At 38.1% G+C, this 13,124-nt stretch overlaps 4 protein-coding genes across 4 annotated transcripts; 3 read left to right on the forward strand and 1 right to left on the reverse strand.

Annotated features, from left to right (window-relative positions):
* Positions 1-562: 562 nt before the first annotated feature.
* On the forward strand, positions 563-1,507 carry LOC111335889 (uncharacterized; the record flags this gene model as incomplete). The annotated part of the gene is made up of 1 exon (XM_088743626.1): positions 563-1,507. A coding segment is annotated over exon 1 (945 nt), but the record flags the coding sequence as incomplete, so codon positions are not given.
* LOC148717738 (uncharacterized) lies at positions 1,305-5,030 on the reverse strand. The gene has a single exon (XM_088743965.1). It carries the CDS (start codon positions 2,680-2,682, stop codon positions 1,513-1,515), a length of 1,170 nt encoding a protein of 389 aa, XP_088600091.1. The 5' UTR covers positions 2,683-5,030; the 3' UTR covers positions 1,305-1,512.
* Positions 5,031-6,664: 1,634 nt separating this feature from the next.
* On the forward strand, positions 6,665-8,051 carry LOC148717739 (uncharacterized). Its single transcript, XM_088743815.1, has one exon. The coding sequence runs from the start codon at positions 6,665-6,667 to the stop codon at positions 7,283-7,285; it is 621 nt and encodes a 206-aa protein (XP_088599941.1). The 3' UTR covers positions 7,286-8,051.
* A 1,271-nt stretch (positions 8,052-9,322) lies between these two features.
* On the forward strand, positions 9,323-9,959 carry LOC148717740 (uncharacterized). The gene has a single exon (XM_088743904.1). It carries the CDS (start codon positions 9,380-9,382, stop codon positions 9,797-9,799), a length of 420 nt encoding a protein of 139 aa, XP_088600030.1. The 5' UTR covers positions 9,323-9,379; the 3' UTR covers positions 9,800-9,959.
* Positions 9,960-13,124: the final 3,165 nt, after the last annotated feature.

Consider the following 13,124-nt stretch of genomic DNA (forward strand, 5'->3'; position numbering starts at 1 on the left):
ACTACAAGCAGGTGCAAGCCTGAGCTCGAAGAGAAGCTCATCCGAAAGAGCTCTCGGAAAAAAGGCTCCATGATCTTTCAAAATATCATGATCCAATGGAATCCTGTACATTTTCCCATTTTCCAGCGCTGCATCTGATTTTCGAAAGATCTTCAGACTGAATACCTTCTCTGAACATGTTTGCCCTCTCATTCTCAGTCAAGAAGAGGTCCTCCCAAAGCTTGAATAAATCATAACCATCAGTGTCTTGCACAATTTCTCCTGCAAACTTCAAAGTCAGTCGATCGACAAGAGCTCTTGCTACATTGTTCACGAGGAAATTGTTTGCATGCCCAGCGACTTCCAAGTTGAAGACGAGTGCAAGCGATCCAGGCACAAGTACTACCCCATTATCAAGTTTTGGAAGTGGAACCCTAAGGACTTCCCTAGGGAAAGCACTATTCGTGTTGAATGTTACTCTGTGAATCACACGGTCTGCCTTGAGAGCGTTTGACATCTTTTTTTCAAAACTCGGGCCAATTCTTTCACTGACTTCCATTTTCATAAAAGATATTATTAAAAAATGGCAGATTTTGGAGATACTGATCCTCTGTTAGAAAATAATGATGATGATGATGATGGTGATGATGATGATGAGGGTGACACAACAACACTTTTTCAACCAGACAAGAATTCAACTCCAGGGCCCTCATGCGAAGAAATTTCAATGACGACAGTGAACAGAGAGCAAGAAAAGGGCTCAAAAACTGCTGAGACATCTTTTATTGAAGGTGATATTTTTGGTTCGCGAGTTTTAACTTCAAATGAGAATGTATGGGAATCACTTACTACAATTTTTCCTGGGGCAAAAGCTTCAGAACTTGAAGTTTCTTATAGCAAGAAAGGAAGGTTGCAGGTGAAGATGTTTGGTCAAGGCAAGAAGACATATCCTTTGTTTACTGAAGAAAGAGGCACAAATGAGCAGAGGTTGAATCCAAGTCTCTCAAAAGAAATTAAAAAATCACCTGGTCCAGAGCGAGAGGTTTTGATTGCACAGAAAGATAAAGAAATTGAGAAGTTGCAACAGTCAATTCAAGATGATCGAGATATTGCTGATGATGAGAATGAAAACCCTGCTGTAAGAGAACGAGCAAGAGAAAAGATAGCAGAAAATCAAGAGCAGATTGATGCTCTTGAGAATGAAAGAGAGAGACTAGAAGAAAGATTATCGCTCCGTGAGAGAGTTAGAAACATCTTCAAAAAGTATGGTTTTACAGTCTCTGCTGTTGTTTTGGCAGTTGGAACAAAGATTGGAGTGATTGTGAGCACATTGACAAAAGGCTTGAAGACTGTTGCAAAAGGGGTGGGGAACGGGCTGAAGACTCTTGGAAAAAAGATCGCTGGAATTTTACCAGGTCTCATTGGTTCAATAGTCGACTTCGTTTTCAGAGCTGCTGGCTCAGTGATCAGCTTTCTCGGACAAAATGCTTGGGTTCTGATACTGGGTGTTACCATATTCATGGTTGAGCGATTTCAAAACAAAAGGCGATGAATCAGGAAGGCAGAGACCAGTCCAACTGAAATCAATCCAACCTTAATTTTATCATGATTTGTATCGCTGTCGCTGTCGCTCACGCTCACGCTATCGCTATCGCTCTCGCTCTTGCTCACGCTTGTCTTCGTAGCCTCAAACTGAACCTCAGTTGAAGTCTTTTGAGAAGTAGGTCTCTTGATTTTTGATGAGCCCCCATTCGTACGCTTAACTCCGACTGATTTCATATCCAAATTCACTGATTTATTGACTCCAAACTTCATCTCAGAACTTGCCTTCTTCAGCTTGTTATTATACCCAACTGTGCTCTGTGTGTTCAAAAGAAGATTTGAAGGCATCAGCCAATTACCTGGTGAGATTGCAAGATCAAGTCTGACTTTCGCCTCATCAACCGCGAGCTGAAACCTCTGTACGCTCTTTGAGATGTCTGTCATTCTGATCGCATCCTCAACTAAAACAAGGAACTCACTCTGTGCCTCTTTCGCACTTCCTGATAAACCCAAGATGGACGATCTTACATTAACTTGTGAACCAAGAATACAATAAACAAATGCCTCAATCGACTGATTCAATCTCGCCATCCTGGCTTGAGCCAAACCTTCTGACCTATCTGCCATGAAAAACTCAAACTGTTTTTCAACTTTAACATTGTCATTCCTTATGAGATAAATCAGATTGCCTTTTTCAGCTTTTCCACCTTCATCGCTGAACTTGTTGTCACCAGGATATGGGATTGCAGTTGCCATAGGTCCAGTATTTGTGACATGAATGAAGACAGATCCGAGACCGTGATTTTTTCCTTCTTTGAAGCGGAAGTCTGTGCTTGACGAAATTCCAAATTCTGAACACAATCTTTTGAACGACGGCTGATCGTAGTTATTTCTCATCTGACTAAAAGTTGTGTCGCCCGGGAGAGCCGATTCACTCTGTATTCCACCCATCTCAGAGAGAATTCTTCTGGTTGTGAAATAAATGTGAAACTGCAGAAACGATTTGATCTGTTCTGGAACCATTTCAAGCAGTTCACGAGAGATTCCACAGCCTGAAGTAGCGCACCACACAGCAAAGTTGAGTTGTTGAGGCCAGTAGCTCATATTCGGCCCAGCAAGCCATCTCTTTGATTCTGCGCCTGAGCTGAGCAGAATCTTCATTCAATTTTGCTTCGAAATATTGATTTGGGGTGACAAATATCTTTATCTCTTCATTAAGGTGACTTTTCAAAGTCTCGTGAAATGGAACTGCTGGAACCTCCTTAATTGCAGAAGGATTCAAAGTGAGCTCGATGGGAAATCCTGCTATTCCAAGCGCACGCTTCATTTCATCACCCCAGTCTTTTCTGATTGATCCTGAGACGCTAGTTTGAACACCATCAGCTCGATTTAAGTAAACTTCTGCTCTCCTTTTTGCTAAAGAATGTTACCTGCACTTTGAACTTGCTCAAATCTGCATACGGATATTGTGCTTGGAAATCATTCCAGGCTTTTGTTCTTTTTTTCTCAGCAATTCTTTTTGCTTCATCTGATCTTAACCACGCAATGAACATTTTAATTTGTTTTTTTAAATCAAAATGGTTTTGTTGACAATTATTGAAGTTTCAAATGATTTCACAGTTCTCTTCAAAGAACCTCTTTTGAATCTTGGCAAGCACATCAGGCTGGTGAACTGTTCTCTTTACAACTCATGGCACAACTTGAGTCGCTCTGGAGAAATATCTATATTTGATGCTCAGGACAATTCATCTGTAAAGACAATTCCTGAAGGAAATTATTCACTGAAAAGCCTTTGCGAAGCCCTTGAGGATAGATTGAAAAACGAAAGAGTCAAAGTACAACTGAATGCCTCAAGGGCAAGTTTGGAAATTAAAAATACTCAAAACAAAAAGATTCTTCTTGATAATGATCTGGCTGATCTTGGAAGTAAACGGTATTTGCAAAAAATAAATTTTGTCAAAACTTTTTCATCATTTAACAACTATCTTGTCCGCTGTGATCTTTTGGATGAGAATGAAAACCTTTTCAATGGAAAGCCGTCACAAGTTCTTGCGTGTTTTGACCCTTTAAGAGGGTTCCCCATCACCGCGAAAAATATCTCAAAGGAATGACATCACATCAATGAAGATTTCTGTGACTGATGAAAATGATAAAATAATTTATTTTAATAGAATGCCAATGAGATTTGAGTTTGAGATAATCTAATTATAAAAAATGTCTGCTGAAAATATTTTACCAAGTGCTCCACCGCTGTATCCTTCTCTCCCAAATTCAGGCTCTGATTTCAGGTTAAAAAGATTTGTGATTGCCAGAAGGAAATTGAAAATGAGATTTCACATCACCAGAAAGTCGCAAAAAAATACAAGAGAGTAAAAGCTGTGTGCCGCATAACATCGTCAGTCACATCCATCACGGCAGCTCTTTTGTCGATAGGTGGTTTCGCAGGTGCTTTGAGCGGTGTGGGAATTATAATTTCTGTGCCTTTGATGAGTATTGCGGGTTTGCTTGCTTTAACGTCTGCCGCGACGACTCTCGCGAACAAAACTCTCGTGAAAAAGACTGAAAAACATGAAAAAACCGTCTCTCTTGCTGAAGCGAAGCAACGAACAATCAGCCGACTCGTGTCAAAGGCCATGAAAGACTCTTCGATAACAGATGATGAATTCGCTTCGATACTGAGCGATCAATATTATTCTCTGAAAAAAGAACTCAGACGAAATTCTCCAGAGAAAGTTGAGGAAGCGAAGCGGGTAGAGAATGCAACTCTCAGAGAGGAAATAAAAAAAGAATACCAAAACAAATTAGGCTCTCTGCTCACACTGGTGCCCCCTACACTCGCAAAGAATTGAGAGTTGAATTCGACAAAAGACCGAGTGGGTTTTCTTTGTTTATTTCAAGACAAAAATCATGAAATTAAAACTTGGTTTCTTCCGCTGTTTCTGGTTTGTTCTTCCGCGACGAGGATGTAAACATGACAAAATTTGTCTGATGCATCAGACAAATTTTCATTGGTGGACGATTTCCATAACAACTCTGACGTCTTTGCGTTGGCTTTTGAAAAAAAACAAAGAAACATTGCAGTTTTCGATACAAAGAGACTTTCGAGAGAAAGATATGCAAATTCGTGTAAAATACAAATAAAGCTATGAAAAATCTAAAGGTGAATTTAAATTATTCAAATTCGCCATCTTTCATCATGTCAAATTTCTCTTACAAATAATTTTTTCTGGTCTGATCTTCTTTTGATGAAATTTCTTTGATTATCCAGCGCATATTTAATAGCAGAAGAATTCGATATTCCACAACCTTTTGCGGCTTCTCCGAGTGATTGATATTCTTTGCGAAAACCGGTTTCATCACTCACTTCAACTTTCCGTTTGTTTTTCAAAGGACAATAGCCGAGCGTTTCTTTCAATTCTTTGCTTGGAATCTTGTTTCTGTATTTTATTCCGCAGCCTTTGGCAATTTCTCTGAAATGTTTTGTGCTTATTGGTAGCAACTGCGTTAGCGACTGCGTTCTCAAATTTGTCTTTTCTTCAATTTTTGAAATTTTTTTTTAAAAATATTTTTAAAATTATATAAAATGTCAGGAAGTCGAGAAGCGAAGCGACAAGAATTAGAAATGGCTGAAGCAGACAAAGAAATCCGCTTTTTCTGTAAATTTCGAGATCCAACAAGAAAAATAAAAACACAAACAGTGAGAAGATTATTAAAACCATTCGAATGGACTCTTGATGATTATGATCTTCTTAGCGACGAAGAAAAGAGAGAAGTTGACAGAAGACTCAGGAAAAGCAAAACTTTTCTCGTTCAAAGGTGCCTTGAAGACAAATATTTTGAACCGAGAAAGGAATATCAAAAATGATTGAGAGACGAGCGTGAAAAGATAACAGGCCATCAATTCACAATGATGTACACAGATTTTGATCTCATTCACAAGATAAAAAATAAATTTTGGAAAAACAGAATAGAAGAAGATAAATTAAGACTGAAGAAAACTTATCGCTTTCCAAAAGATATTGATGAAGACTTCTTTCTGCTTTTGACAGATGAAGAAATAAATAATCAGACCAGAAAAGTTTCACAATGTACTTTGAAAAGAAAAGCAGATTTTTATAATTACTACACTGATCTTATTCCAGCAAATTTCCAAAGCTGAAAAAAATTTATAAAGATATAAATTTTTTATATTTTTATTAAAAAAAATAGAGAACTGGAATGTTAAATAATTAAAAGCCGAGGCAAAACGACTCGGGCTAAAAAAATATTCAAGCCTCAGAAAGCAAGAGTTGATTGAGTTTATAAGAAACATTATTGACCACGCAATTCCAGCAGATTTCAATGCTCCAAATCTCAGACCAACAAGAAATTCTGAGCAGTCGCTGTCGCTTGATCCGCAAGAACAAAGGAGAAGAGAAATAGGAGAAATTGAAGAGATGCTTGGATTGAGACCATACGTCACCAGGAATTCGTGGAGGAATCTCAATGATCCCAAATCGCTATGGAAAAGCAAACAACAAATACATGAATTGAAAGTTTGACAGAGAAAAACCATCAAAATATCTGACTTATCTTGACGCAAACAATCTTTATGGATGGGCAATGTGCAAACCTCTTCCTGTCAGAGGTTTCAAATGGATGAGTCGAGAAGAGATTGGAGACTGGAGAGCGAGCGACTGCATTCTTGAGGTTGATCTTGAATATCCAAAAGAGCTTCATGATCTTCACAACGATTATCCTCTTGCTCCAGAGAGAATCATGATCAACTCAAACAAAGTCGAGAAACTTGTGCCAAACCTGAACGATAAGAAGAAATATATCATTCATCACCAGAATCTCAAACAGTGCCTTGAACTCGGCTTGAGAGTGAAAAAGATTTACAGAGGAATCAAATTTGAAGAAGAACCTTGGCTGAAAAGTTATATAGAGCTCAACACAAATTTGCGCACGAATGCAAAGAATGAATTTGAAAAGGATTTCTTCAAGTTGATGAACAACTCTGTGTTTGGAAAAACAATGGAAAACATCAGGAAACGAGTTGATGTGAGGGCTTCTCAACAATGAAAAGAAAGCACAAAAGCTTTCAGCAAAACCAAACTTCAAGCATTGCACAATATTTGACGAAAATCTCATTGCAATACATATGGGGAGAACATCAATAAAGTTTGACAAGCCAGTTTTCTGTGGAATGGCTATTCTTGATCTCAGCAAGACTTTGATGTACGATTTCCACTACAACTATATAAAAAAGAAATATGAAGATAAAGTCAAGCTTCTTTTCACAGACACTGACAGTCTCATGTATGAGATTGAAACTGAAGACTTTTATAAGGACATAGCAGCAGATGTTGAAGAAAAGTTTGACACCAGCAACTTTCCGAAGGACCACATTTCAAAGATCCCAACTGGTTGTAACAAAAAAGTTGTGGGCATGATGAAAGATGAGGCTGAAGGAAAGATTATTGAGGAGTTTGTTGGATTGAGAGCAAAACTTTACAGCTACAAGATTCTTGAGGGCAAAGAAGAGAAGAAGTGCAAGGGAATCAAGAAGACTGTAATAAAGAAGAATATAACTCACGAAGACTACAAAAAGTGCTTATTTAGCGGAAACATACAAATGAGAAAGATGAATGTAATTAGATCACACAGACATGAGATATTCACTGAGACCATCAACAAAATTGCTCTGAGTGCAAATGATGATAAGAGAATCATAAAAGAAGACAGGATCTCAACTTTTTCACATGGGCACTATAAAATATGAATCCTCAGAATATTCCTTTCAATGCATTAATAGTTGGGCCAACAAATTCAGGAAAGACAAAATATGTCGTCAATCTTTTAAGCAATAAATTCAATCAGAAATTCGATTACACTTTTTTGATTTGTCCAACATTCATCCACAACAAAACTTATGATAAGTTTGGGGATTTAGACAAAGACCTCTTTATCTTGACTCCACTTCAAAACCAGATTGATTTTTGTCTCAAGCTCATTAGTTTTGTTTATGAGGGAACTAATACACTTATCATCCTTGATGACTGTGCGGCTTCAAAGGATGTGAAGCAGAGGACAAATGAACTCGTGAACTTGCATTTAGTGCAAGACATAAGGGAATCAGTGTTTGGGTGCTCACACAGCGCGCAGATGACAAGCATCGCAAAACCATTCAGAGAAAACATTGCTGCACTGGTTCTATTCTACACACCTTCGGCCAAGGATATGAAGGCGACATTTGATGATTATGCAGGTGATTTGTCAAAAGAAGAGCAAATTAAATTAATAGCAAAGCTGAAGAATGAGAAATATTCTCATCTGATTTTATCACTTTGCCATACCTTCGATATAAAATTTGAAAAAGAAATAAAATAGAGATGAGCGAAGCGAGCAAAGAACAAGAAGCAATCACAGATATTATTGCTATGAACATTCTCGAAGCAGAACCCACAAGTGATTCAGATCACCGAGAGCAACTTGATGTTCTCGTTGCGAGTGGAAGAGCAAAGGAAATGATCGGTGTCTCTCTCACCCAGGATCAAGTCAAAAGGCTTTCTGAAAAAGATGTTGAGAAGTAGTTCAAAAGATATGAGGCCACAATCTCTTCAAAGACTTGCGATGCGATAGTCGACACATTTATTCAGCTTTCGTGTAAAGCGTTGGCGTATTTTCTCCCTGTTGATGAAAGAAAACTCATGAAAGACCTGAACGATGACTTCATTGTGAAGAGAGAACTCGGAATGATTGGAGGAAGGTTGAGTTTGAAGTATGGAAAGTACATGGCGATTGCAAGTGCTGCTCTTCTCACTGCCGAAAATGTTGAAGTTCCCTTAAAACCAAATGTGGTTAATGTTGAAGTAGAAAGTAATTGTGAAGAACCTGAAAAAGAACTTGAATAAGAACTTGAATAAGAACTTGAATAAGAACTTGAATAAGAACTTGAATAAGAACTTGAATAAGAACTTGAATAAGAACTTGAATAAGAACTTGAATAAGAACTTGAATAAGAACTTGAATAAGAACTTGAATAAGAACTTGAATAAAAACTTGAATAAGAACTTAAATAAGAACTTAAATAAGGACTTAAAAATAATGACAAGAAATAAAATGGAAGAAAAAGAAACTCAAGATCCAGCAGAGCCGTCGCAGTCGCAGTCGCAGTCGCCGCCAGCACAACAGGTCACTTCAACTGATCAAAATAAGACGAAACCGAAAAAAGATCCAGGGCGTGTCGCTGCTGGGAAATAACTTGCTGAACAGAACAGAAGAGTTAGACAGCAAAGAAAGGTGAGGTCACCAAACCTTGAGCCAAAACCAGAACCAAAACCAGAGCCATCATCATCATCATCATTCTCACTCACTCAAATTCTTTCAGTAACAAGTATTGTTCTTTCCCTGGCTGGACTGTACTATAAAAGGAAAGAGTTGATGGAGCTCGTAAAATCACAACCAAACCCAGAACCAAGGCAAATTGAGCGCATCTCTGCGGGAGATACAGCGGAGTTGCCTCAAATTCCAAAAAGAGTAAAACCAATGGATTGATTTTTTTTGTCTTCCAAATAAAAATGTCTCATAATACACTTGTGAAAACTTTGACTGATTCAGCTACATTGACTGGATTGGCTGCTGGAATTGGATGGGTGGCAAAGAGAGTTATCAAAGAACCGATGACTTCTGATCCGAGTTCAAATCTCATGAACTATGCAAAGTTCACTCTCGTGATCGCTGGATCAATGGCAGCAAAAAAATATCTTGAAAAACAGAAGATTTTGCCATCTGAAGAAATGCATTTAAGTTTGCGGACTAAGTCAATATTCTATGAGATTAATCTCATGATAAAAACTTGCCAGCGATTAATAAAATGGCAAGCATAGCAATAATGATCGGAGGAGCACTCATCAATGCAACTGCATTTGTAGGCGGGAGCTATCTCGCAAAATATTTGAGTGGAGATAAAAATAGTGTTGAAGAAGAGAAGAAGAGACATGATCTTGCTGTAGAAAAGTACCAGGCAGCTTATGAGAAATATCAAGAGAATCGAACAAAGCTTCTCGATTGGATTGCAGCAAACAACCGAATCAAAAAAGAGACAAATCAAAATTTTGTTGATACAGATTATGCTTTAAAGCTTTACAACGAGGCACATAGTGAAGAGCTTGATATGAAAAAATCACATTTTTCTAACTTCTACAAACCGAGCACACAACAGAAACAAGGTGAAATGATTTATGCTGGAGGAATGGCTTTCGCTTTGGGATTGGCTGCAAGTCGATTTTTGTGAAAGCAAAAGAAAATGGAGAGAGAACTTTCAAGGGTTTACTATAGCCCGAAGGGAGTTTGGAAGGGATTGGGTGCAGTGAAAAAGTTGGCAGAAGAAGCTCGGGTTCCTGAAGATGTTGCAAAGCTTTGGCTGATGAGACAAGCCATCTGGTAGATTTATTTGCCTGCACCTAAGCATATCCCACGGCCAACGTTTGATGTTGATTTTCCAAATGCAGTTCATCAGGCCGATTTTCTTTTCCTTCCTCATGATAAACTTTTTAGAAAGGTCTATAAATATGCATTGACAGTGGTCGATGTTGCGAGCAGATTCAAGGATGCTGAACCTCTCACCTCAAAAGAATCTTCTGAGGTCTGAAAGGCTTTCCAGACAATCTACAAGAGAGGACCATTGAGATGGCCAAAAATTCTTCAGGTTGATCCTGGACGTGAATTCATGGGTGAAACAACTAAAGAGATGGCAAAGCATGATGTGAGAATTAGAAGAGGAAATGTAAGCGTTCATAGAGATCAAGGGATAGTTGAGCGATTTAATCGAACTTTGGGTGAGCGCTTTTTTTAGTTTCCAATACAGCCAAGAGATGAACTTCAAAGACAGAACGAGATCAACAGAATGGGTGAAGAGGCTTCCAGAAGTTGTTTCTGCATTAAATCGGGAGGAGACAAGATTGGCTGGAAAGAAACCAATTGACGCAATCAAAGAAAAGGTGGTTAACGCAAAGAGTTCAACTTCTTATTCAAGACCTGTTGGCTTGAAAGAAAAGAGACTTGACTATTAAAAAAACCTGAGATATCTCTATTCTCCTGGCGAGTTAGAAGGTGGAGAAAGAAGAGCAACAGATCCAATCTGGTCTCTAAAAGTTTTCAATATCGAAAAAGCACTTGTGAATGAAAAAGAACCTGTTCTTTACTGTCTGAAAGATGGACCAAAGCGGGGATTTGTCAGAGAAGAGCTTCAGATTGTTCCACCTAAAACTGAGCTACCTCCTGAAGGAATTCGATGAGGAGAATGCTTCATAAGCCTCTATGTGTTTTTTCTGAGATATTTTCATTACTTTTTCTGATGGTTCAAACGAATTTTAAGATTGTCTTGTGAATCAAATCTCAAAATTCTTCAATTTTGCTTTGATTTTCTTTAAAGAAACTTCGCCAATCATTTTGCCTAAAGACATCGTTGTTTTTTTTTGAATGAGATAAAAAATGAAAAAATCAGTTTTCAAAACTGCCCTGTTTTTCAGGCAATTGTGCCAGAAACCCACTGAATCAAATCTTCAATTTTTCTTTGATTTTTGAAAGAAAAAAATGCGTCAATCATTTTGCCTGAAAACATGGTTTTATTTAAATTAGATAAAAAATGAAAAAAATCAGTTTTCAAAACTGCCCTGTGTTTCAGGGTATTTTTGAAAAAAAATGTGCCAGAAACCCACTGAATCAAATCTCAAATTATTCTTCAATTTTTCTTTGATTTTTGAAAGAAAAAAATGCGTCAATCATTTTGCCTGAAAAACATCGTTCTTTTTTTTTTAAATGAGATAAAAAGTGAAAAAAATCAGTTTTCAAAATTGCCCTGTTTTTCAGGGTATTTTTGAAAAAAAAATTTGTCAGAAACCCCCTAGAGACAATTCGAAGCAGTCTTAGTGATATGTTCGTTGTAACTGAGGCATGTGTCGAGAAGAACACCCAAAGCTTTAACAACAGGCACAGGTGTTAATTCTTTATCAAATAGTGTTATTCTGAATGATGACAGTTTCTTCAAAAGTTGTGGTACTCCAACAGCTAGAACTTTGGTTTTGTCCTGCTTGATCAAAAGGGAGTTTTTACAGCACCACGGAGATATTCTCATAAGATCTTTGTTCAAGGCAGAGATAGACCTGGTTAATTCAGCAGGTGAAAAGGACAAGTACAGTTTGCAATCATCGACATAGGAGGCAGATAGACAACGTTAGGAACAGAAAGGAGGTCGTTAACGGAAATTGTGAACAGAACTGGACCTAACATAGAACCTTGCGGAACTCTGAACTCAAGTGGGAGTACTTTAGAAACTCCATCACCAATTCGAACGCACTGTTGTTGGTTAGAAAGGTAACTCTGGCACCAATGCAACGCACTCTGTGAAAAGTCGAAATTTTGTAGCTTGGATAACAAGATGTCATGTCGAATGCTATCAAATGCTTTGGACATATCTAAAAAGACCATGATGGAAACTTTCTTGCTATCCATAGCCTGGAGTAATTAATCAGTAACGTGGAACAGAGCTGTTTCTGTTGAGTGAAGTTTTTTGTTTCCACTCTGATGTACTGCCAATTTATTGTTTCTAATTAGATACTCCATAAGTTGTCCATATACTAACCTTTCAGTAATTTTCGATACAATTGGCAATAATGAGATAGGACGGTAATTGTCAGGGAGGTCTGGGCTGCCGCATTTAAGAAAAGGTGTGACTTCTGCTGTTTTCCATGCACGTGCAAACGTATCGGTGACAAAAGAGTTATTCACAATGCGGGTAATCGTTGTCAGTGTACTGGGTAGACTGTCTTTGAGAATTTTAGAAGATATCTTATCCAATCCTGGAGCCTTGTTAGATGGTAGTCTTCTAATCACCTTTTCCACCGGATTTTCTGTGACTTGGTGGAGCACAAATAATTCGGTGCCAACCTTGGTGGATATACGTAGAGGAGGCGGCGTATCCAAATTTAAGTCTATGACGTAAAGACAAGTCACTAGCTTTTTGAGCAGTAGTGCTGCCAACAGAAGTGAAGAGATCTTTTCATTCGTTAGCTAACCCAGTGAGATCCTCGGAGGCCATAAAACGATCTTGCTGTTTACGTGGTAGACCTCGGTTAATGATTTTCCAGATTGAGTTAGAATTTCCGTTACTATCCAGGATTTGAGTCCTGACGTGAACTTTTTCGGGCACACGGATCTCCCTTTTCACTTCTTGACGAAAAAAATCTGTATCCGTTCCAATGAAGAGAATCATTTCTTTTTCCCGCAAGCTTGCGCCATTGGTCGCGTGTTTTCATTAGTTGACGAATTTCTGGTGTGATGAAGAAGTTAGGTTTAGATGTAATTTAACCCTCTTAACTGGAGCATGTTGATTTAGTACTTCCAAAAACAGTTCGTTGAATACATCAACTTCATCGTTGAGATCGTCAAATAGGCTTATTATGTGAAAAGGCGTATATGACAAATCACACAGAATATTGTCGGCGCTGTAATTAGTATAGCTTCTGATAGTTACGTAACTGGGCTTTATCCTTGGCTTTTTTAACTTCAGCGAGATATGTACGAGGTTATGATCGCTAATAGTTGACATAAGGACGTCG

This window comes from Stylophora pistillata, chromosome 13 (genome assembly GCF_964205215.1).
Source record: "Stylophora pistillata chromosome 13, jaStyPist1.2, whole genome shotgun sequence".
NCBI lineage: Eukaryota > Metazoa > Cnidaria > Anthozoa > Scleractinia > Pocilloporidae > Stylophora > Stylophora pistillata.

What these genes read in the sequence shown, in the direction of transcription:
- LOC148717738 (XM_088743965.1), bottom strand. Translation starts at nt 2,682, where the DNA reads ATGAAGATTCTGCTCAGCTCAGGCGCAGAATCAAAGAGATGGCTTGCT.
- LOC148717740 (XM_088743904.1), top strand. Translation starts at nt 9,380, where the DNA reads ATGGCAAGCATAGCAATAATGATCGGAGGAGCACTCATCAATGCAACT.
- LOC148717739 (XM_088743815.1), top strand. Translation starts at nt 6,665, where the DNA reads ATGGGGAGAACATCAATAAAGTTTGACAAGCCAGTTTTCTGTGGAATG.